General features: G+C 43.3%; 1 protein-coding gene across 1 annotated transcript in view; it reads right to left on the bottom strand.

Annotated features, from left to right (window-relative positions):
* Positions 1-17,784: 17,784 nt before the first annotated feature.
* GAP43 (growth associated protein 43) overlaps positions 17,785-19,967 on the bottom strand; it is a 53,356-nt gene continuing 51,173 nt past the window's right edge. The window contains exon 3 of the mRNA XM_083737416.1: positions 17,785-18,358. Coding sequence (XP_083593542.1) covers positions 18,270-18,358 — 89 coding nt within the window. The 3' untranslated portion in view covers positions 17,785-18,269. The remainder of the gene's footprint in view (positions 18,359-19,967) is intronic.

The raw sequence follows: 19,967 nt of genomic DNA, 5'->3' as shown, positions 1-19,967 counted from the left end.
GCCGCTCAGTGCGATATCTTGATAGGGTTGCAGGAAATTCAAAAAGTATCGAGCATCTCCTGTGAAAGTGACTTGTGGGGTTAGAAATATGTCCTCTGCCTTGGTTGCTTCTGTAATTCCTAGTAGCTCAATTAACTCCTAAGGGTTGGATCCAGAGTGTTAGATCCCACTGAAATTAATCGGACTTCTGTTGAGTCATGGTTTAACTTGTCCCATTCATTTTAATGAGACTTAAGGACAACAAATGTCATCTAGATCCAACCCTATGTGAAACAACCATAACCTACATGGAACAACAATATGCAAGGAACATGGCCACCTAACTACTTTTCACTGAAAGCCTATCTCAAACTAGAGTGTTTTCCTTCTTCTGAAGTTGTTTCATTTGCTCCCCACTTTGGTCAAAGGCAGACATGCACTTGCACGGCGACACATGCAGATCCCACCACACAACCCCTTCTGCTTCCTGAACTACGACCACCCCATTACCTCGCCCACCTTCTCCACCTTCCCCCATGGCACATGCAACCTGATACAGACTTGCTGGACGTGCTGTATAATAAAAGTCATAAGCTTTGTGGCTTGTGGTGAGCTCCTGCTAACAAGAAAAGGGTTATGCAGACCAGGGCAGGGAGAGGGTGGTAAAGTTGTCTCCAGCAACTACCGGCCTTTCCCATTCCCCCATCTGCAGCCAAATTTTTCCTTTGGGTCTCGGGGAGAATATTCAGTCCCTTCTTGCTGCACTGCTGGGCAGTTAGAATTCTCCTCATTAACAGTGTTATATACATATAAATATATATATATATCTATATCTTTATATATATTTTTCCCCAGCACCGTAGACATGATCTGAACTTCTCTTTAATGAAAACGAAAACACGGCCATTCTATTTTGTTTTGTTTTGTTTTATTTCTGTCAGTTTTTCAACAAACAAACAAACAAACCTAGGTCTGTGGAAGAAAATTTTTAAAAGCGCAGTGTGTGTGTAAAAACAAAAAATGACAAAAGCTTTTTTTCTTTTTTTCTTTTCTCAATGTATTTAACTTCTGTTTTTGTGTCTCTGTTTATTTACATCTATGAATGCTCTGCTCTTTCTGTGGTCTTAAAAAAAACCCACAAAAAAACAAAAACGAAATAAACGTGAAAAGGAGGAGCTGAGTCTTCATTTCTTGTCATGTCTATGTTTATGGGGAGGGGCTGTGTCACAAAATGGAATGGGCAGGAATGGGGAAGAGAGCAAATTTCCCCATACTGTTGCTACTGTTTACTGTTTATAAAGCTATTATATGAAGTGCTATACATCTCAATTGCACCATATTCACGAATAAAAGAAAATGACATTTTATTGTTTCATTAAATAACATCTATTTACAAGAATATCCTTCCACCCTGTTTCTGCTTCAAAGAACCTGGGAAGCCTGAATGTCTGTGATCACAGTCCAGAGAATGGTATGACTAAATCCAATTGAAATCCATCTGAGTTGCTAATAAAGGTAAAGGTAAAGGACCCCTGACAGTTAAGTCCAGTTATGAACGACGCTGGGGTTGCGGCGCTTATCTCGCTTTACTGGCCGAGGGAGCCGACGTTTGTCCGCAGACAGTTTCTCCAGGTTTTGTGGCCAGCATGACTAAGCCGCTTCTGGCGAAACCAGAGCAGCACACGGAAACACTGTTTACCTTCCCGCTGGAGCGGTACCTTTTTATCTACTTGCACTTTGACATGCTTACGAACTACTAGGTGGGCAGGAGCTGGGACTTAGCAATGGGAGCTCACCCCATTGTGGGGATTCGTACCGCCGACCTTCCGATTGGCAAGCCCTAGGCTCAGTGATTTAGACCACAGTGCCACCCGTGTCCCTGAGTTGCTCATCGGCAAGTGCTTATTTCAGTTGGGACCAAGACACTCCTGATTCTTGACTGATCAGTTTGCGAAGCTAATCCATTGATTTCATGTCACCCCAGCACAAAATTCAGGTTCTTTTGTAATGTTGAAATAAGTCTGGATGATTATGTTTGATTGTGAATGTGCAGGAAAGATACAACACTTTGGCTTCTATAAACCCACAGACACAAACAAAAACTTTGAGCTTTCTACTCTACATGACTATTTTCAGTGGGAAGGTATCATCGTTTTTTTTTTCCCTCCATCAAAAATATGTCACCAAACATGCATTACAGCAGCTGTTCACTCCCCGGTGAAAAGAAAAAACACTTTCATGGATCCACACAGCTATTAAGACAAGCTCCATCCATTGGGCATGATTATGCAGTTGGCTAAAGCCATGGATTCTGGGAGGTGCAACGTGGCAGAAAGCTATTGGAGGACAGCCTGCCCTCCCTAAGCTAGCCTAGTACTGCCCTCAGGGGTGATTGATGATACTGTCACATAGGGATGGGGAGGAATTTGATAAACTCACCTTCCAAGGCTGGATCACCCAATGTGCACTGTTGGATCAGATGTTGTTCCACCTCAGAATCCTCAGTTCTGCCAAATTCCATGATGAAGGGTTGAGTATCTCCTTTCCTTTCCTTTCCTTTCCTTTCCTTTCCTTTCCTTTCCTTTCCTTTCCTTTCCTTTCCTTTCCCCTTTCCCCTTTCCCCTTTCCCCTTTCCCCTTTCCCCTTTCCATTCCTTTGTTATTAATGCCAGCCACCTAGAGGTGTAGCTAGTGTGCAGGGCACCTATTACCATGCATATTGAAAATGGCTCCTGGGAGTGATGGGACCTCATGACATGCTGTTTGCCATGAACCGGAAGAACAATGGAGAGAAGGAAGAGGAGGGAAAGGATCCCTGCAAGGGGTGTAGCTGGGACTGGGACACACCAGGGCAAGCTGAGGATTGGGACAGAGAGTTTGGTGTAGTAAGTACTCATAGGGTGACAAGAAAATGACAAGGGGATAGGGCAGCGGTTCTCAACCTGTGCGTCCCCAGATGTTGTTGGACTCCCATCATCCCTGAGATCTGGCCTTGCTAGCTAGGAGTGATGGGAGTTGTAGTTCAACAACATCTGAGGACCCACAGGTTGAGAAAGGCTGGGATAGAGGGTCAGTGAACAGGAACCAGAACAGCAGGGCCCATCACCAGAGCTAGAGAAGCCCCTGTCTCCACAAACATGGTGGGCTCTGAGGCATAAGGAGCAGAGGGTGAGGCAGGCAAGGGCTCATAGTCCAGCTCCCTAGCTGGCCAGGTGGGGGTCATTAGCTCTGGGAGGAGGGGTGGGATTTCTTAGCTGAAGTAGGCTTGGAACAGGTGAGGGTCACATGCCTCATCAAGCCCAGATGATGCAATCAGCATGCAGAATATAAAAGGGCAGCAGAGCTGAGGTGCTGTGTCTGCTCAGCTGCCCATGCTAATGGACCTTTACCTAGATGCTTCTGGACTTCCACGGGACTGTGCTTTGGTTTAGACACATGGATTGACCCTGGCCTGGGGACTTGACACCATGATTTGCCACCAGTTAGACCAGGGGTTCAGGACACTCTTGCTCTCAGGGAGATTCTATGCACACACCATAGGAGCAGTCATGTTTACTCCCTGTAGAATTTCCCTGAGAGTGATAGCATGGCTTCAGGTCTCATCGCTCCCAGAGGTTACTGCAAAAGTGTTTTGGAGATGCTCAGCAGCAGAATCCTATGGACTAGCTAGTCCTTTAGGACAGAGGTGAGCAAAAGGTAGGTCCGGATGTACTGAAAGATCTCTGGATAATTTGAAGTAGATCAGCAAGGATTTCTGGCTCCTAATAGTGTAACAAGGGCAACAACAAAATGCCTCCCCATCCCAGTGTGTGAGTGTGAGCATGTGCATGTGCTTTGCATGCAAATGATCCCAGGTTTAATTCCTGGTGACTCCAAGTAGGGCTGGGGAAGACTATATCTTAAATCCTTAACTCATCGTTAGTTTTGCTCACTTGCTGTCATGGGCCAATCACCAGGGACTCAGCTATACAGCTTCAAATATAATGTACCGGTATGTTTTAAGTGCATTATACAAGTGCGACACTAGATGGCGATGGTGAGCTTATGACAAATTCACTCTATTTTTCAAAAAAAAAATTAAAAAAGCATTTTCACAGTGGGGGTTTTTTAATATGTGTCTAGATTCCACCCAGCTCTCAGCCTAACCTGCCTCACATTGTGTCCAGATAACATACAATCCAGTGGTGTAGCATGGGGGGGCCCGGCCGCACCAGGCACAACATCTGGGGGTTAGGGTTAGGGGGCGCAAATCCACGGGTTAGATGGCGCAAATCCACAGGTTAGGGGGCGCAAACCCACAGTTAGGGGGTCAAATTACTTGCCTTGCCCTGGGTGCTGACAACCCACGCTACGCCACTGATACAATCACAGCTCTCACTTCACTCAATGGCTAAAACCCTCTGGTAGGTGGGTGCAGCCAAGTGGCTCATCTCACATAAATCACTTAGAAAGGTGCCTGCACATTCTCCTTCATAAATTTCTTTCCATGAAGCCTGGAGAGAGAAACTGTACATAACTGCACCTACCTTTCAGCTGCCCTGGAAAAAGGCCCTATGTTTCAACTTGCATTCCAACTTCACACAGGCTATAATCCTCAGGAAACTTGCTATTCTTAAGAATCTGAGCTGATGACTATTACTCCAGAAGCAAAGGATATATTTGGAATGCCATGGGTCCTGGGTGCCCTGCATTTACTCTCAGCCTCACCTTCCTAATGCACTGGATCACCAAAAGGCGAAAGTCTGTCTCATTGCAGCAGACTGATAGCAGAGCTAACAGAGGAAGACATGCTTAGGAACCTGGCAGAAAGAAGAATAGAAGGGAGGGAGCATTTATGACCCTAATGTTCACCAGCACGAGGCATTTGAAGGAAAATTAACACAAGGCAGACAAATGGAAGTGCATTTCAGGAAGCACCGAGTTAGAAAAAAAAGGGCACTGAGCACTCAGGAGATTAACTTCAAAGTAATGAAATGCTAGAAAAGAGATTCTTCAAGGAAGACAGTTCTGCCTGCATTCTCACTGCATTTCTATGTAAGTTTCTTCTCTCTTGTTCACTCCAGTGTCATTCTACCAACAAGTACTAAAGATTCTGGGCTGCAAATAATTATCTTCCCATTTTTATTGTTGGCCCAAAAATAGTAATTGAGGAGAAGGGTTTAGAAATATCTCCCTGAAATTGGTTTAATAGTAAAAATATTTCCCTTTTTCTATCCTGCTGGGTGCCACTGGCTTCACTAGATGTCATTTGCATCTTTGGTTCTGCTTCTATTTCCTTTGTGGGTTGGTCATATGGATGCTCCGAACCAATCAGATATTCCTTAGTGAACAGGAATATGTTTTTATGGCAGGGGCAAACTTTGATAATGAGGAACCCTGAGTAAGCCCAAAATTTGGCACCCCCAAATGGATCTTCTCAGTTATGGATCTTCTCAGATTTGCACCCCATCCAATCGGCGTCCTAAATCCCTATATCCGGTGCTCTGTGGAGGAAAAGGGAGCAGTGTTAATGCAACTTTCCTCCACCAAGAAGAAGAAGGGCATCGGATTTCAAACCTCTTTCTATATGATTTGAAAATATAAGCCACAATCACTTGGCAGTTAAACTGAGCTGTGCATATTTGAAATGGCTATTGTTCATGGTCAGATGACAGCTTTGTGAATAGGCCTTCAAGGGTAGTGTTGCAGGTGTGAGGAACCAAACAGGTAATGCACATTGGGTGCAGACATACTCTCTCCCCCTCTCCTCCTCTCTGGAAGGCTTTTGAGGTGGTGGTCTCTACCACTCCTCATCTGCGCAGCCCCTGACGATGATATAGGAAAAGATCAGTTGTGATCTAAACATCTTTGGTGTAGGAAACATGCTGCCTTCCTTCCTTCCTTCCTTCCTTCCTTCATACACACACACACACACACACACACACACACACACACACACAATAGTCGCTGGGTGACATTGTGAAAACATCTATGGGGAAAACACTGCGAGACAATTTACATACCCTTGAAAAATAAGTGGTCTTTTTCACACATTCAAGAATGGCATTAGTGCTCTGTGACCCAATTATGGCTCAAGTGTAGGGAAACCTGCACATTACTAATTTTCAGAGTTTATTTTCTTCTCAGAGAGAGCATCTGAGGACATGGTTCATGACCACACTCCCACATTCTTCTCTATTTCTATTATAAATCTCCTTCTGCTTTGCAAGCCTGCTCCATTATATAAATAAAAAACCATAGCAGAGGCATTGAATGCTTGATTATCTGAGCTGAATGGCAACAGGCTGAAAACCTGTAGACTTATTCACTGACACACCATGCAGATCTGCGTTGGAGGAGCATGTGGGTGGAAATGAATACCTGGTAATTAGGATGATTCTGGGCATGTCAATAATGAATTTTATGAATATACTGCAAATTCTAGGGCAAACACTTCCACAAACATTCTCCTCCCAGAGCTGGTATGTGTAGGGGAAGCATGATTAATGCATGCAGCTCAAGCACAATTTGAAGCAGCTTTCCACAGCCTGGTGGCCTACAAACCTTTTCAACTAAAACTCCCATCAGGCCAGCATGGGACTGGTCAAGGATAATGGAAGTTGTAGTCCAACACTATTTAGGAAGCACAAGATTGGAGAAGGCTGATTTACAAGAATGGAATGTATATAGTGTATTGCATATATGGAAAGAGAGAGCGTTGAAGGCAACTGGTAACAGAAGTGATATTTTGGCAATACAGTGGTACCTCGGGTTAAGAACTTAATTCATTCTGGAGGTCCATTCTTAACCTGAAACTGTTCTTAACCTGAGGCACCACTTTAGCTAATGGGGTCTCCCACTGCTGCCGTGCAATTTCTGTTCTCATCCTGAAACAAAGTTCTTAACCCGAAGTACTATTTCTGGGTTAGCGGAGTTTGTAAGCTGAAGCATCTGTAACCTGAAGCGTCTGTAACCCGAGGTACCACTGTATGCCATATAGAGTGGAGCAAGTTCACTCATGCTAGCAGTAATGGACTTTGGGCTCTCACATTTCTGCAGCTCCCTGTACAATGCTAAAAGTTGGCTCATTGTTCCTGCCTTTAACACTCTGTTCTACAGTATTGTTTGGGTGTCCCCTGCAGGGCAGTGGTGTGGCAAGCATTTGGAGTAGAAGCGCTCAAAATACACAAGGAGCCCCTCTTCAAGGGCTGTGGGCAAAACCATGGAAGGTGCAACCCACCTTGGCTTCTGCCTCAACTCTACTTAGATCCCCCCTCTGACTTCCCATTTTAATGCACCCTGAGAACAGAAAAATAGGAGCTAACAAAGCATAGAGTGTTTGAGTTGGACAACGGAATTCCCAGATCTGGACTCTTGTGCAGAAATGAATTCTCTTCATCACCAGAATGAGTTTTATAGCTTTAATTGCAGAACAATCTTAAACATTGGATACAATGGATAAACGTTACAGCATAACAAACAATGTAACAAGGCAAGAACCAGCAATGGTTCCATTTCATAAAGTTTCTTCTTCGGGTCCAAGGAAGAACTTAAGCAAGTCTTTCCTTTCCCAGCATGCCAGCATCTCACAGCTTCTGTGTCTGTGTTGCAAGTAACATCATTGGCATATATATATACTCAGGTTTCGAATCTCCTGTTGAATGGAGAGACCTAAAACTGCCACAAGACAGCTTACTGCACCCAAGTGGAAAATCACCACCTCTGTCCCAACACAAAAAAACTTATAATGCACTTAAACACATCATTTTATGTACATTAAACTTTAACAGGGCCAGAATCTTTCTCAAGCATATATTTGGTGTTTTTATTATCATTTTCTAGGAGGTGTTTTTTTTAAATATGTGGAGGAGCATTAAAATATGTGGCTCACTCTCCTGAAATGTGAGATGGTACAAAGTATTATACTACTTCAGGAGTTGTCCATCTCAGTCTACTTCATATGTAAACCAGATCCTAGTTGTTGGTATATATTGAATCCACATTGACTGCTAGCACGTATCTCCAAATCTATCTACCTGGGGAAATTCTTGTTTTCTTACTAGCCTTCCTAAGTTGTGTCATTCTGATAAATTACAGTATTTAGGAGCTCAAAAATATGGTTGTATATATAGTACAGAAACTGAATAAATAGTTCTCAAGGTGATAGGGAAATACAAATTTTCAAATGTGAGTTTTTCAGAACTGTGTAATGGAGGCATCCCTGCACATGCCACAAATGGATCTGTCAAAACAGTTTGATTATGCTCCTTTGCTTTTTACCCCTCTGTGATGAGCTGCTCTCTTACATAACTCATGTATTTATATTTAACCTGGAAAAGGATGTAGGATATGCAGACCCCTGCTTCTCTTGTACTACAGCTACTTCAGGGCTATTTGCTGGGCCAATGTCAGTTCTGCTGGATAGCATCTGACAGGCAAGTGCAGGGTGGAGTATGGCCAGTTCAGTTCGTGACCAAGTGAGCTGTCTCTAGTGCTTTCCCAGCAGAGTTTCCTCTCTCCTCTTCCAATCTCAGGCATCCCATTAAGACAAGGGGGAGGGGGAGTAAATGAATCACACACCACTAAAGCCCCATGAATATTTCAAAGACCAGAATCTTCGTAAAATCCTGTTCCCGTTCCATAAATGATCAGAGAAGCTCCAGCAGAATTAAGAACACTTTAGAAGTACAAATGACGTGATAAGACACCGGCTGGAAGATTCCCAGGATTTCACCATATGGAATTCAAATATTTAAAACAACTTACCCAGAACTGAGGGTGCTGGTACATTGCATACAGTCAACCAGTCAAATCTGATGTGAGAGTACAGAAGGAAGTTCAATGGGTCTTACTCCCAAGGATGTCTACGTAGCATTGAAGTCTTTGGCTAAGCACACACTAACCCATTTGCAGCACTAATGTGTATTCTTCTCAATCTGGAATCATTTGTGCTCATCCTCAAGATGCTGCTTTCAATCTAGATTGATTCCAGATTTGGCCTCCTCACCACGTGTGTTTGGCAATTAGTGGGAGGTCAACTGAGTTATGTCTCCACCTAATTCGACACAGTCCAACATTAGGGTGGTTTGGATTGATCTGTAGCAGTTTAATCCTATACATATCTACTCATAAGTAAGTCCTGCTGTTTTCAAGTGGGTATTGTAGCCTAAGAGTCATTAGAATATCCTTGCTAAAATTCCACACCCCTGTCTCAGGGAGTGGAGATTCGGGGTGAGTAAAGAGGGCAGATTAACCAAGTGATTACCATAGCATACATTTAAGCAGCTGTTAAGCCACTTTTTCTGGCATTCTTCAAAGTAGTAATAAGGCATAGTCGACATACGTCTGGAATTTCCTGGATATGTTCAGGATTTAACCAGAGAAAATAGCATCCAGGGGAAATTTCAGGAAATCAGGAAAATGTCTGAGATTTTGAGGACATTAAAAAAAGTTTTTGAGATTCATTTCCCCCCCAAAAAAGCTCAACTTCTAGAAATATGGCCATCCTAAATAAGGAGAAATTTTATTAGTCTCTATTTCTCTAGATTTCTCATTGAGAGTAGATGTTCGGCCAAACATATTTGTTTAAAAGATTGTCTTTGCCTTCAGTGATGCTTCCAGGACACTTTACAAAACAAGACCAGAAGCATACTCTCTCTCCTTCTCTCCCTCCCTTCAACCATCCAACTTACCTCGCTGGGGCACCTGGAAGATGACCTCCTTATGGATAACTGATTTTCCAAGTGGCTATATGCACAGAGGGGGAGATGACTACTTGGTAAATGGTTTCCTGTATTTATTCACCCGATGCCAGAATCCCTTTCATACATTGATTTCGGGCTAGGCACCATTCCTGCTCTCTCTATTGAGGCACAGGCTTTCAGCTTTAACCCCAACTCTGATTCAGACTCTTCTGCACTTCCACAAACAAATGCAATGATCCAACAGTCATCCCCACCCCCATTCTCACTCACTATCCTCCCCCAGAGTCTCCCAGCCTTCTTTAGTGTACAAGGATGGTGGTGTTGGCTTTGAGACAAGAACAGCAGGCAGTACTTGCCAGACTCATATGTTTCAGCAGACATAGTTCCTCCCTCTAATGGGCCCAGAGGGGCATAGATTTCAAAAGATGCAGCATGCAGTGACAGGCTAGAAAGCATTATTAATGACCTCTTTACCAGTGAGGATTACAGAGGCTAAGACTGCAAACAGGCCAGGCTGCTGCCGCCTAATGACTAGGGACCAGTAGCCCCTCTGCCTTGGTAGGCCGGGCTTCATTTTAAGTATACAGAAAAGCACACACCGATAAACTGCATGAAAATATGCTTCCCCCATTCTTCTATATCACCGACCTGGTGCCTTCCAGATTATTTTTGTATCACACTGGATAGACGGGTTTTCCCCAAGTTGGTGAATGGTGTTCTAGATGTTTGTTTCTGTATAGATTTCTTATTCTCTTTATTCTGCCTGGACATGTGAAACTCTTATTTTGAGGAAACCAAGCTGGTAGGAGAAATTGTGACCACTGTGCAGCCCTGGACCCATTTGCTGGTACACCTGCTTCAGGCCTCTTTCCTTCCCGCCCCCTTTTTTGGCTTTAAGTAGCCCATGGTGGTGGGCCTCACTAATACTTTAATTCCTCACAGTGTACAGTCAATCTGGAACGTGAGAGAGGGGGATGGTGGTCCTCAGTCATTTGACTCTGTTGCCACCAATGAAGGTGAATATTAGAAGATTCAGGACTTCCAAAGTACTTCTTTACACAGCACTTTGATAAACTATGGAATTCACCACCACCACACTCAATGTGGTGGCCAGTGTGGAGGGAGAATGAGAATATCAATGGCTACTAGCCATGATGACTATGTCCAATGTTAGTATGTGCACTGCTGCCAGTTATACCTGCCAGTGCTGACTGGATGCCATAATTGAATACCACCCTACTTGTTCACAGAAATTGATGCCTTGGGGTTTTTTTGCCCTGGGCAAAAATTGTGGTGAATAGAGAAGAAAATGCATGAGTAACTGAAATACTAGCCCTATTCAGCCATTAGTGTTAGTAAAATGAAAAGCACATAGCGGGCTGTAGATCATGCCCTGTTTGTGTGCACAGATTCTGTATAGCGATTCTGATGAACACGTGGTAAACAGAAACAAGCCAGCAGACAAGAGCCCAGCCTTGTAATGTGCTCATTCCAACTACATACCGGTATTTGTCTGCACTGAGCTTCTATAATTGCCTGCAGGGTGCAAGTTAAATGGAAGAGGCATCTTGTCATTCCTCCCTACGTAAATAGACTACAGCGTTTTCAGTAACACTAGAGAACCATTTCCTTTGACAATGTGATCTTGATCTTCAATGTCTATATGTTAGAAGAAATTTCAGTTCATCTTTGAAAGAGCAACATGCTTTTCTAGTTTGTCTGCCAGTAGAGCCAGTTTATTTGCAAGCAAATCACAGAATTTGAAACACGAAATAAATAAGACAATGGTGCTGTTTTGTACTACGTCGTAGAAACTTTCAGCACACACAAATGATGAACTGATCAAAGGTTGGGTTGCCCTTACTTTTTACTGGCTAACCAAAGCCTGGCAAATCTTTATAGGGTAGAAGACGGCCTTCAAAATCCTTTGGGTGCTACAAGAAGTTATAAGTTGTTGATACACTAGATGGCACTCCTTTCTCTGTGCTAATATTTTCAAACTGCCAAATATGAAAGTACCTTGGTTCCCAAAATATAAATCTTGTGCTACTTTGCTCACAGCATTCTGTGAAAATGATTCCCCCAAGACTGATGTCATACACTGAAGTGAACCATGTAGAAGAACCCTGGGGACGAGTCACTTGAATTTTGTAAATTTGCTAACTAATATTAGAGCTTGGCAATGATTTATATGAGGATGAGATTTATTTATTTTCTACAAATGCTAACTAGCGGGATTTTTATTTATTGCAAGATTTGTCAAGTTTTAGCTTGACCTTGTCAAGTATGAGGAAGAATTGTTACTCAGTGGCAGGGCACATCTATGCATGCAGTAGATCGGTGGCATCGCCAGGTAGAGGAAAAACTCCTGACAGAAACCCTGGTGAGCCATAGGCAAACCACAATACTGAGCCAAGTGGATGGACGTCTGGTTTGATATAAACAGCTTCCTACCTAATAATGCTTTTCTCACTGATCCGGGTACTACAACTGACCCATTGCTGACATCCCATCATTAGCCCTGCATTTTCAGAAGGTATCTCGAAGCAGGTCTGGAGGTAGAGCTGCTTTTGGGTGTTGCAAGGAAAAAATCTTGCCTGGGTGGAATCATTGCCCCTGCACTGGTGAGCTTGCCAACCAGGTGGGTCCACTGTGAGGAGATTAGCACTGTCCTAAAGTGTTATCTGGGGCCCATCTGGCTGATCCCAACCAAGCCAGCAAGATTTCCACCACCAATTCATGCTCCATTGCTGAACCACAGACCTTCACTAAGGATCATGGTGTAAAATGAGAGCTAGCATTAAGGACTGAGAGGGGAAGAAGAGGGACACAGTGTGTTTAGGATCATGGTGGAATAAATGGAATCTGCGACTAGGAAGAAGAGGAAACAATTGGGCTAAGATTCTGGGTAAATGTCTTACTTGTCTATTAGAAGATGTGGACTTGGCTTACCTGGTCTTCTGGAATCCTGTGTGGTATCAAGGTCTGGTTCCATCGTAAAGTGTTCACAGTGTGAAAATCCCTGATCAAAGCAGTAGCACTAAACCTTGTTCTTCTAGGTTTTTTAATTTTTTTAATAAAGGATCCAAAGCTGGTTAATATATTAGGGTCTGTATTCATCTTTGCCTTTGCAGTGCCAATGTGTTAACAGTGTTCCTCTTGAAACAGCGGCTATTTTCAGAGGTGGCTGAAGATTCCAGACCCAAGGGCTTTAAAAAGCCTAGCAATGAACGGTGTGAAGCATAAATGTACAATTTCATTGTTTCAGAAAAGATTTCAAGTCGGTGATGGTTATTAGACTGAGCTACCTTGCCTGACTTCTAAAGCAGCCCTTATTTCCTTTCCCTTGGCACTTGTGCTAATCGGCAGTGTTCTCAAAAGTTAATAGTCATTTGTAAAACAAAAGTTAGTGAAGATTTATTGTTGTCTGCTCAATGGGTTTGCTCAGGGTTTGCCCTGAGGAGAATATGGCAGAACTATGTATGCCACCTTGGAGGAAAGGCAGGAGAAAAATGTTGTCATTATTGTCATCCATCTGTCTTGAGGGACAATGAAGTGTGCCTCCAGGGGTGAAGGCAAACTGCTGTTAGCAACACCGAAGTGATCTCCACAGGGTACAAGCCTAGGCAGTGTGTATGGAGGTCCTGCGCTGCCCAGATGACAAGACCCTCCTTTCAGCCTCACTGATGTGGTCCAAAGGAAAGCAGAGCAAAATTTTTGGCAGCACATGAATTGCTGGACGGAAGCGTACAAGCTGTCACCCAACTGTCTTAGGGACTCCACTCTGGATTTGTGTAGAGTTTACTCCTTAGCCCTTTCTTCTCCCAAATATATCCCACAAGGCAGCGGGGGTTCAGGATCAGTTTTCTTTCTCCTAGATGAGCTGCTTTCCCAGGTTGATGAGCACCATCTATCCCTCACTTCCCTCTACCACCTGCAGAGAAACAGCCTTCTTGAATGTTGAACCCACTATTGGTCTCATCCACTCAATTCGCTGGAGCCTATCTTTGCATACAGGGGAAGTTCTTAACTCACAGAAGGTTTGAGACCCATTGACGATCCTCACCTGGTTTAGCTGGCCCGTTGAAGCCATTCGTGGGGTGTCACATGCTGACAGCTTCTGGGAGTCCCAGGTGAGAGCTGAGTGCAGGGTGGGGATTAATGGTGGACAAACTACCCCAGAAGGTTAGTTCCACCACCAGAAGTACTGTTCCTCCCTAAATAAAAAACCTGCAGCGGAAGCATATTAGTTTCTTATGAGAATTCACATAGTTAGTTTGAATTCCATCTGCCACACTGGACTCATTCACCTTACAGAGGAAGCTGCCTTATACACAGGCATCTACGCAGCTATTAAAAAACAACCTGAAAATGATCTTTAAATAACCGTTTTCTAGCTCAAAGTTGCAAAATTTCATAGAGTTCCAATTACAGCTCTACAGCGCCATCTGGTGTCACAGGGTTACAGCGCATTTGTAAAACTTTTTGTTTGTTTGTTTGTTTACTAATGTAGCTGAGTCCTTAGTCAGACCATTGGTCCATCTAACTCAGTATTGCAGGCAGCAGCTTTCCAGTTCCTAGGCAGGCGTCTTTTTCAGCTCTGTATGGAGATGTCAGGGATTTAACCCGGGGCGTTTTGCATGCAAGCAAATGCTCTACCCTTCCTTAAGGCCCCAGAGTTTGCCATACACTCTGCTTTCCCTTTCCTTTCCTTTCCCTTCACTTCTTTCCCAGCATTCTCATTTTTAACTAGGATTCTATTCAAACACACTGTTCCAAACAAATTACAGGCATACCTCATGTTATGTTTGCTTCAGGTTATGTGTTTTCAGGTTGCGGACCGCGGGAAACCCAGAAGTACCAGAATGGGGTATTTCCGGGGTTTGACACTTGCGCATGCACAGCAGCACTAAATCATGCTTCAGCATGCACAGAAGTGCCAAATGGCGCCGGCACCTGTTCAGCTTGCGAACACGGCGGGTTGTAGACGTGCCTCTGTCATGGATTATGTCTGCAACCCAAGGTTCCACTGTATTTGGTGACTAGAGATGGAAGTGTTTCCAAAACTTATCTCGGATTAATTCTGAAAAGTACTGAGATCGTCCAGGGGAGGAGGACAGAATGGGAAAACCTCATTGTACCAGTCAATCTGAGAGCCTAGAAGAAATGTCCCTGTGTCCACCAGCCATCAGTGTTTTCTAAAGCCCAGCCCCACTCCCCACTCTCCCCTCATCCCCTTCCTTCCTGCGCAACAGCACATCAGGACTCTAAGCCCAGAGGACCATGGGAGATCACATTTGCCCAAGGTACTCCTTTGAGGGAGGCTTTTGACTTGTGAGCCCAAGATCAGAGAACTTCAGCATCATCTCTGGACACAGTGTCCTTCTGGGTGTTTCAGCTGTGGGGCTAGTGGGTTTATCAAGCATGTGCTATTGTATAACACTATTGCTTAGGGTCACCGCGGCTATTGTTTCCAGCCTTCACTGAGAAGAAAGTCCTATTAAAAAGAGGCTCACAGACAATATAGGGACATTAATCAGGGCAGTGAGAGGGCATCACCTGCAGGATTTATGATTATCTTAAGAGCTTTTTTACAGAAGGATCCTTTAAAAAATGGTTTTCCCGTAATACAATTAAACTGTTTGCTCTCACAGCTAATAAAGAGAACAGCAGACGCAGACAGCTATACACGCCTTGAGCTATTGAGGCTGTCAGGTCTCATCAGATAAGGGAAACTGGTCCTAGTGTATATTCAGATAGTGAACACTAGCAAAATTGTGGGGTTTTGTAGGAAGCAGTTCTCCTCTTACTCAAAACAGGTGGTCCTCAGCTAGCTTGTTTGGGATGCTGTCTCAAAAATGAGCTATTCAAGTGCCTGGTATTTAAATATATCACAAAGTACTTTGGAAATAATTCAGGTAGGAGGCACTGAGATGGTCTGCAGGATCTCTGATTTGATCAGAGGCTTATATTGTCTTTCACTTTACAGTGGTACCTTGGGTTAAGTACTTAATTCATTCCGGAGGTCTGTTCTTAACCTGAAGCACCACTTTAGCTAATGGGGCCTCCCGCTGCTGCCACTGAGCTGCCGGAGCACGATTTCTGTTCTCATCCTGAAGCAAAGTTCTTAACCCAAGGTACTATTTCTGGGTTAGGGGAGTCTGTAACCTAAAGCGTATGTAACCCGAGGTACCACTGTACTCCTAAACCTAACCTGTACATAACTGGGATACTGAGCTACTCATTCACAACACCTACAAGCATTATAGGAGACATATGTTTCCGTCAAATAGTGGGAATTTGCTAATGGCTAAGTCAGATTTCTAGACTATATAGACCCACCTGTTTCATCAACTATAGTAGTCCCTGTAACTTCTACGGTGCTTTCCTTCTACCACTGCCTAATAAACATTTCCCTCTTTTGCAAATTAGCAGCTAACCAGCAGAGGGCACTGTAAAGCTACAGGAAGTTGAGACCGAAGTTGCATAGAGCAGGGATGGTCAGAAGGTAGATCGCTGGACAGTGACAACAAAGTCTTTATTTCTCTCTAAATTATGCTGTTAGGATCCCTGATCTGAAATAAATCAGCTGTAGAACTGTACTTGTCCAAGGGGGCCTTTAACTCATGGGATTCAGTAGGTAACTGGGTCTACCTTCCCCCAGGGACTATTTCCCACCTGGGTGGATGGAGCAGCCAAGTAATTTCGTTGTCCCCGAGAGGGGGCAATGACAATAAATATATTATTATTATTACAGTTGCTGATTCTTGGAGTTTCCAGAAGCCTGAAGTCTGCTAATGCTAGAGATGGACAAAACTCTCATTTTCAGTTTCTTGTTTTTCTAATAATCCATTCTGTTATCCCCATTTCCACATCAGTCGCAGATTCCCCCCCCCCCCCAAAAAAAAGAAATCCTTGTGAAAATTCATCAGCATTTTAGGGTGCATTTCTCCTAATATTTTGTATGCAATGCCCACACTTTTGCAACTAACTTCTCCCAATACAATGCATTTCATATGCCATTTTCATAAATATATGCATTTTAGGCATGCTTTCCCCAAATCTACATGTTCTCTTATGCATCATTTGGTTGGAGAAATGCATCACAAAATTTGGAGAAGTGCAAATTCCCCCCCCCAAAAAAAAAAAAACCCAAAAGCTGTATTTTGGCATTCATTTTCAGGAAGCCTTCAGAGATTAATGGGGTGGTGACACAGAAAAGGACATTCTCTGTGGCAGCCCCTACATTGTGGAATTCCTGCTCCACAGAGCTTTGTCTGACACCTTCATTGCACCTTACTTTGACTATCTATCTATCTATATCTATCTATCTATCATCTATCTAAACTCTAATTGTGATTGTAATTTTGTTTTAATCTGTTTTTAATGGTACGTTTTGTATTGCTGTAACCTTCTCATGATTTCTCCCCCCCTCCCTAGCTAACACCTGACATACAATATTGACATCTGTCAGACATTCATTTTCACTGAAAGTGTACAAGGAACGACTAGGTGATCCAGCATCATCCATCTTCTGTGGCTGCAGATGGAACACAAAAACTGTGCAGTATGTGATGCTACATGTATCTTGTTATGTCAGAACGGATGAACCTATGTGCCGTAGTAATTTCAGTCTACTATGTGCATCAAAAAACTGATCCTTAATTGCTGTATGTCAGACTGAAATTGCACTTCTGTGGCCATTCTAACATATGCTGCTCCTTAGAAAAGTTATCCGCATAAAAATTGAAGCATGTCTGGTATACTGATAACCACCCGAATGAATTTCTACCCACAAAACACACAAGATCCACTGAAATATAATGTGCTACAGAAATGCATCACAGTGATACCATCATAATTATTCTCCTTTATTGTCATTCTGCAGTTTGAAAAAGGAGCCGGGAGTCACAAGTAACGCTAATTGGCACATTTGCTTTATTTTATTTTATTATTTTTTAAAAACAAACCGGGGTTGTATTCTCATTCTGTGTTTTCCGTTTTCTTTTTTTCTTTTTTTCTTTTTTCTTTTTTTGCTTTGTTTGTTTTGCCTCCTTTAGTTCATTCCACCATCATCACCATCATCACATTGAAAAGGGGAGAAAAGAAAAGAAAAATGTTCATTCTCTTTTTTTTTTTCCTTTCCTTAACTCACTCAATAGGTTTGGACTCCTCAGATGAACGTAACATTGCGCACACACTTGGAACAGAGAGAGAGAGAGAGGGAGAAGGAGAGAGAGAGAGAGAGCGCACTCGTGGTGGGCAGACAAACACACGCACGCGCAGATCAAACAATTCTGATACAGTGCAAGAATTTTCCCAAAATGATTGGATCATCATTACCAAAAAACTCGCCATAACAACACCAAGAAACAAAATGTTTAAGCCACACTGTTTGACTGGGATTTTTCCTGCTTTTTTTTTTTTCTTTAAATGTTTGCCACACAGAGAGAAAAAGGGTTAAGGGAGGGGCGCGGAGGGGACAAGGAAGACAGACAGACTCAGCCCAAGGGCGAGCGGGAGAGGGTGAGATTGGAACGAGGGAGGGAGGGGAGATACGGGGAAAGAGGAAGGGGGCACAGGGCAACAGGGAGTCATTTCTTAATGTTCAGGCATTTTCTTGGTCCGCCTTGCTCTCGTCTTCTTTCGCTTCTTCCTGCTGGGCACTTTCAGAAGGTTTGGTTTCTTCTACAGCATCTGAAAGGTATACAAACGCAAAGTTGTAAATCCAACCTTGATTCACACATTGACACTTGTGGAAAAATTAGGTTGAGCGACATATTTGGGTGTTCAAGTGAATGACCTTGAAGCTAGGAAGAAGGTTGGCGGAATGCTGCCCTCCCAATGCCCCCCCCCCATGTGAAGGCTCCATTTCAGACCTTAGCAGGGAAAGATGGCTTCTAAGCACATTTGGCTGAACATTTGGCTAAGCATATTGAGCCCCCTCTTCTGATTGCATGGAGGATTCCAGCTGAGCTCTGCAACTCTGGAAATGGGGCTTTCATGTGCACCTCATCCCCTCTCCACTTTAAGCCTCTACGTGTTCACTTGAATGGCTGACTGAGGCACACATTACTTGTTCTTGTTATAAAGGAACTTCAATACACTAATTCTATGCGGGTTAGAAAGCTCCTGGGCCTAGCTGTTGTGTGTTTGTGTGTGCATGGATTTAGAAATTGTGTAGACCAATAGTCTTAGAAATTGGCAATGCGGACCTAGCTCTGTATACCCAAAAACAACAGCTTCATGTTGAATTGGCAACACAGAATCCTTTTGCTTTGTAACTTGACGTGGCACCAGTTTCTGAATTTATAGAAGGTGAGCAAGACAAAGTGCCATATTATTATTATTTGTTAAATTTGTCTACTGCCCTTCACCCAAAGATCATAAAATGGTTCACAACATAAAAATGCAAAATGAGAACACAAAATACATAATAAAAACAGACCAATAACCCCCTTCCATAACCCCCTTCCATAAACACATTTAAAAGGCCACAGTATTTTAAAAAACATTCCCCCTTCTTGCAGAGGTGGGCAGAGCCAAAGGCAAGTGTGTGTGTGTGTGTGTGTGTGTGTGTGTGTGTGTGTGGCAATGCATCTAAATGTTATCTTTGTACAGTAGGCTAGTTTCTACACACATACACACACCTATCTCTTTCTTCTGCATCCAGGCACGTAAAAGGTATTATTAGAGTTCAATGACACATTCAAAGAGGTGTGTGAAGCAGAGGCAGTGAAGGGGGTGGCTTGGGAAGAACCCCACTTTGGTGCCCCCATATCTCCTACACGTCCTAGTCTCATGCCTTGCTGACTTCTTTATCCTTTCTAGGCATAGTTATGGGAGAAATGGAGATTCCAACAGAAGCTGATGACTGTATGAAACTGGGAATGATAGTTACGCTGAATTAATTAATTACACTGAGCAAAATTAAATAGAGCAGGGGAGGGGGCATGGCAGAAGGGATTGGATACAGAGGGCATGCACAGTATAATAGAAAAATTAAGCTATTACTATTGGGTCACCTCTAAAGACCAAAATAATAATGGAAGCAACTGCAGGTAAACAAACTAGAAAGTGATCTGGGTGACAGAAACATCTAGTCAGAAGAGATCAGGTTTGTAAGACTGAAGTGAGAAAAAGCCAGGATCCCTGAACCAAAGCAAAGGGGCATTACTTGCACTGGTGCCATTGAGAGCTCTTCCGAAGTAACTTTGGCCTTTGGGAAATCCCTTCATTTTGGCATGCAGGACTTTTTCATGTCAGTTCACCTGGGAACATGGGACTTTTAATAGAAAAGAATTAT

This window comes from Podarcis gaigeae (assembly GCF_964106915.1).
Source record: "Podarcis gaigeae genome assembly, chromosome: 4".
Lineage (NCBI taxonomy): Eukaryota > Metazoa > Chordata > Lepidosauria > Squamata > Lacertidae > Podarcis > Podarcis gaigeae.
This window is presented reverse-complemented; position numbering and strand designations above follow the sequence as displayed.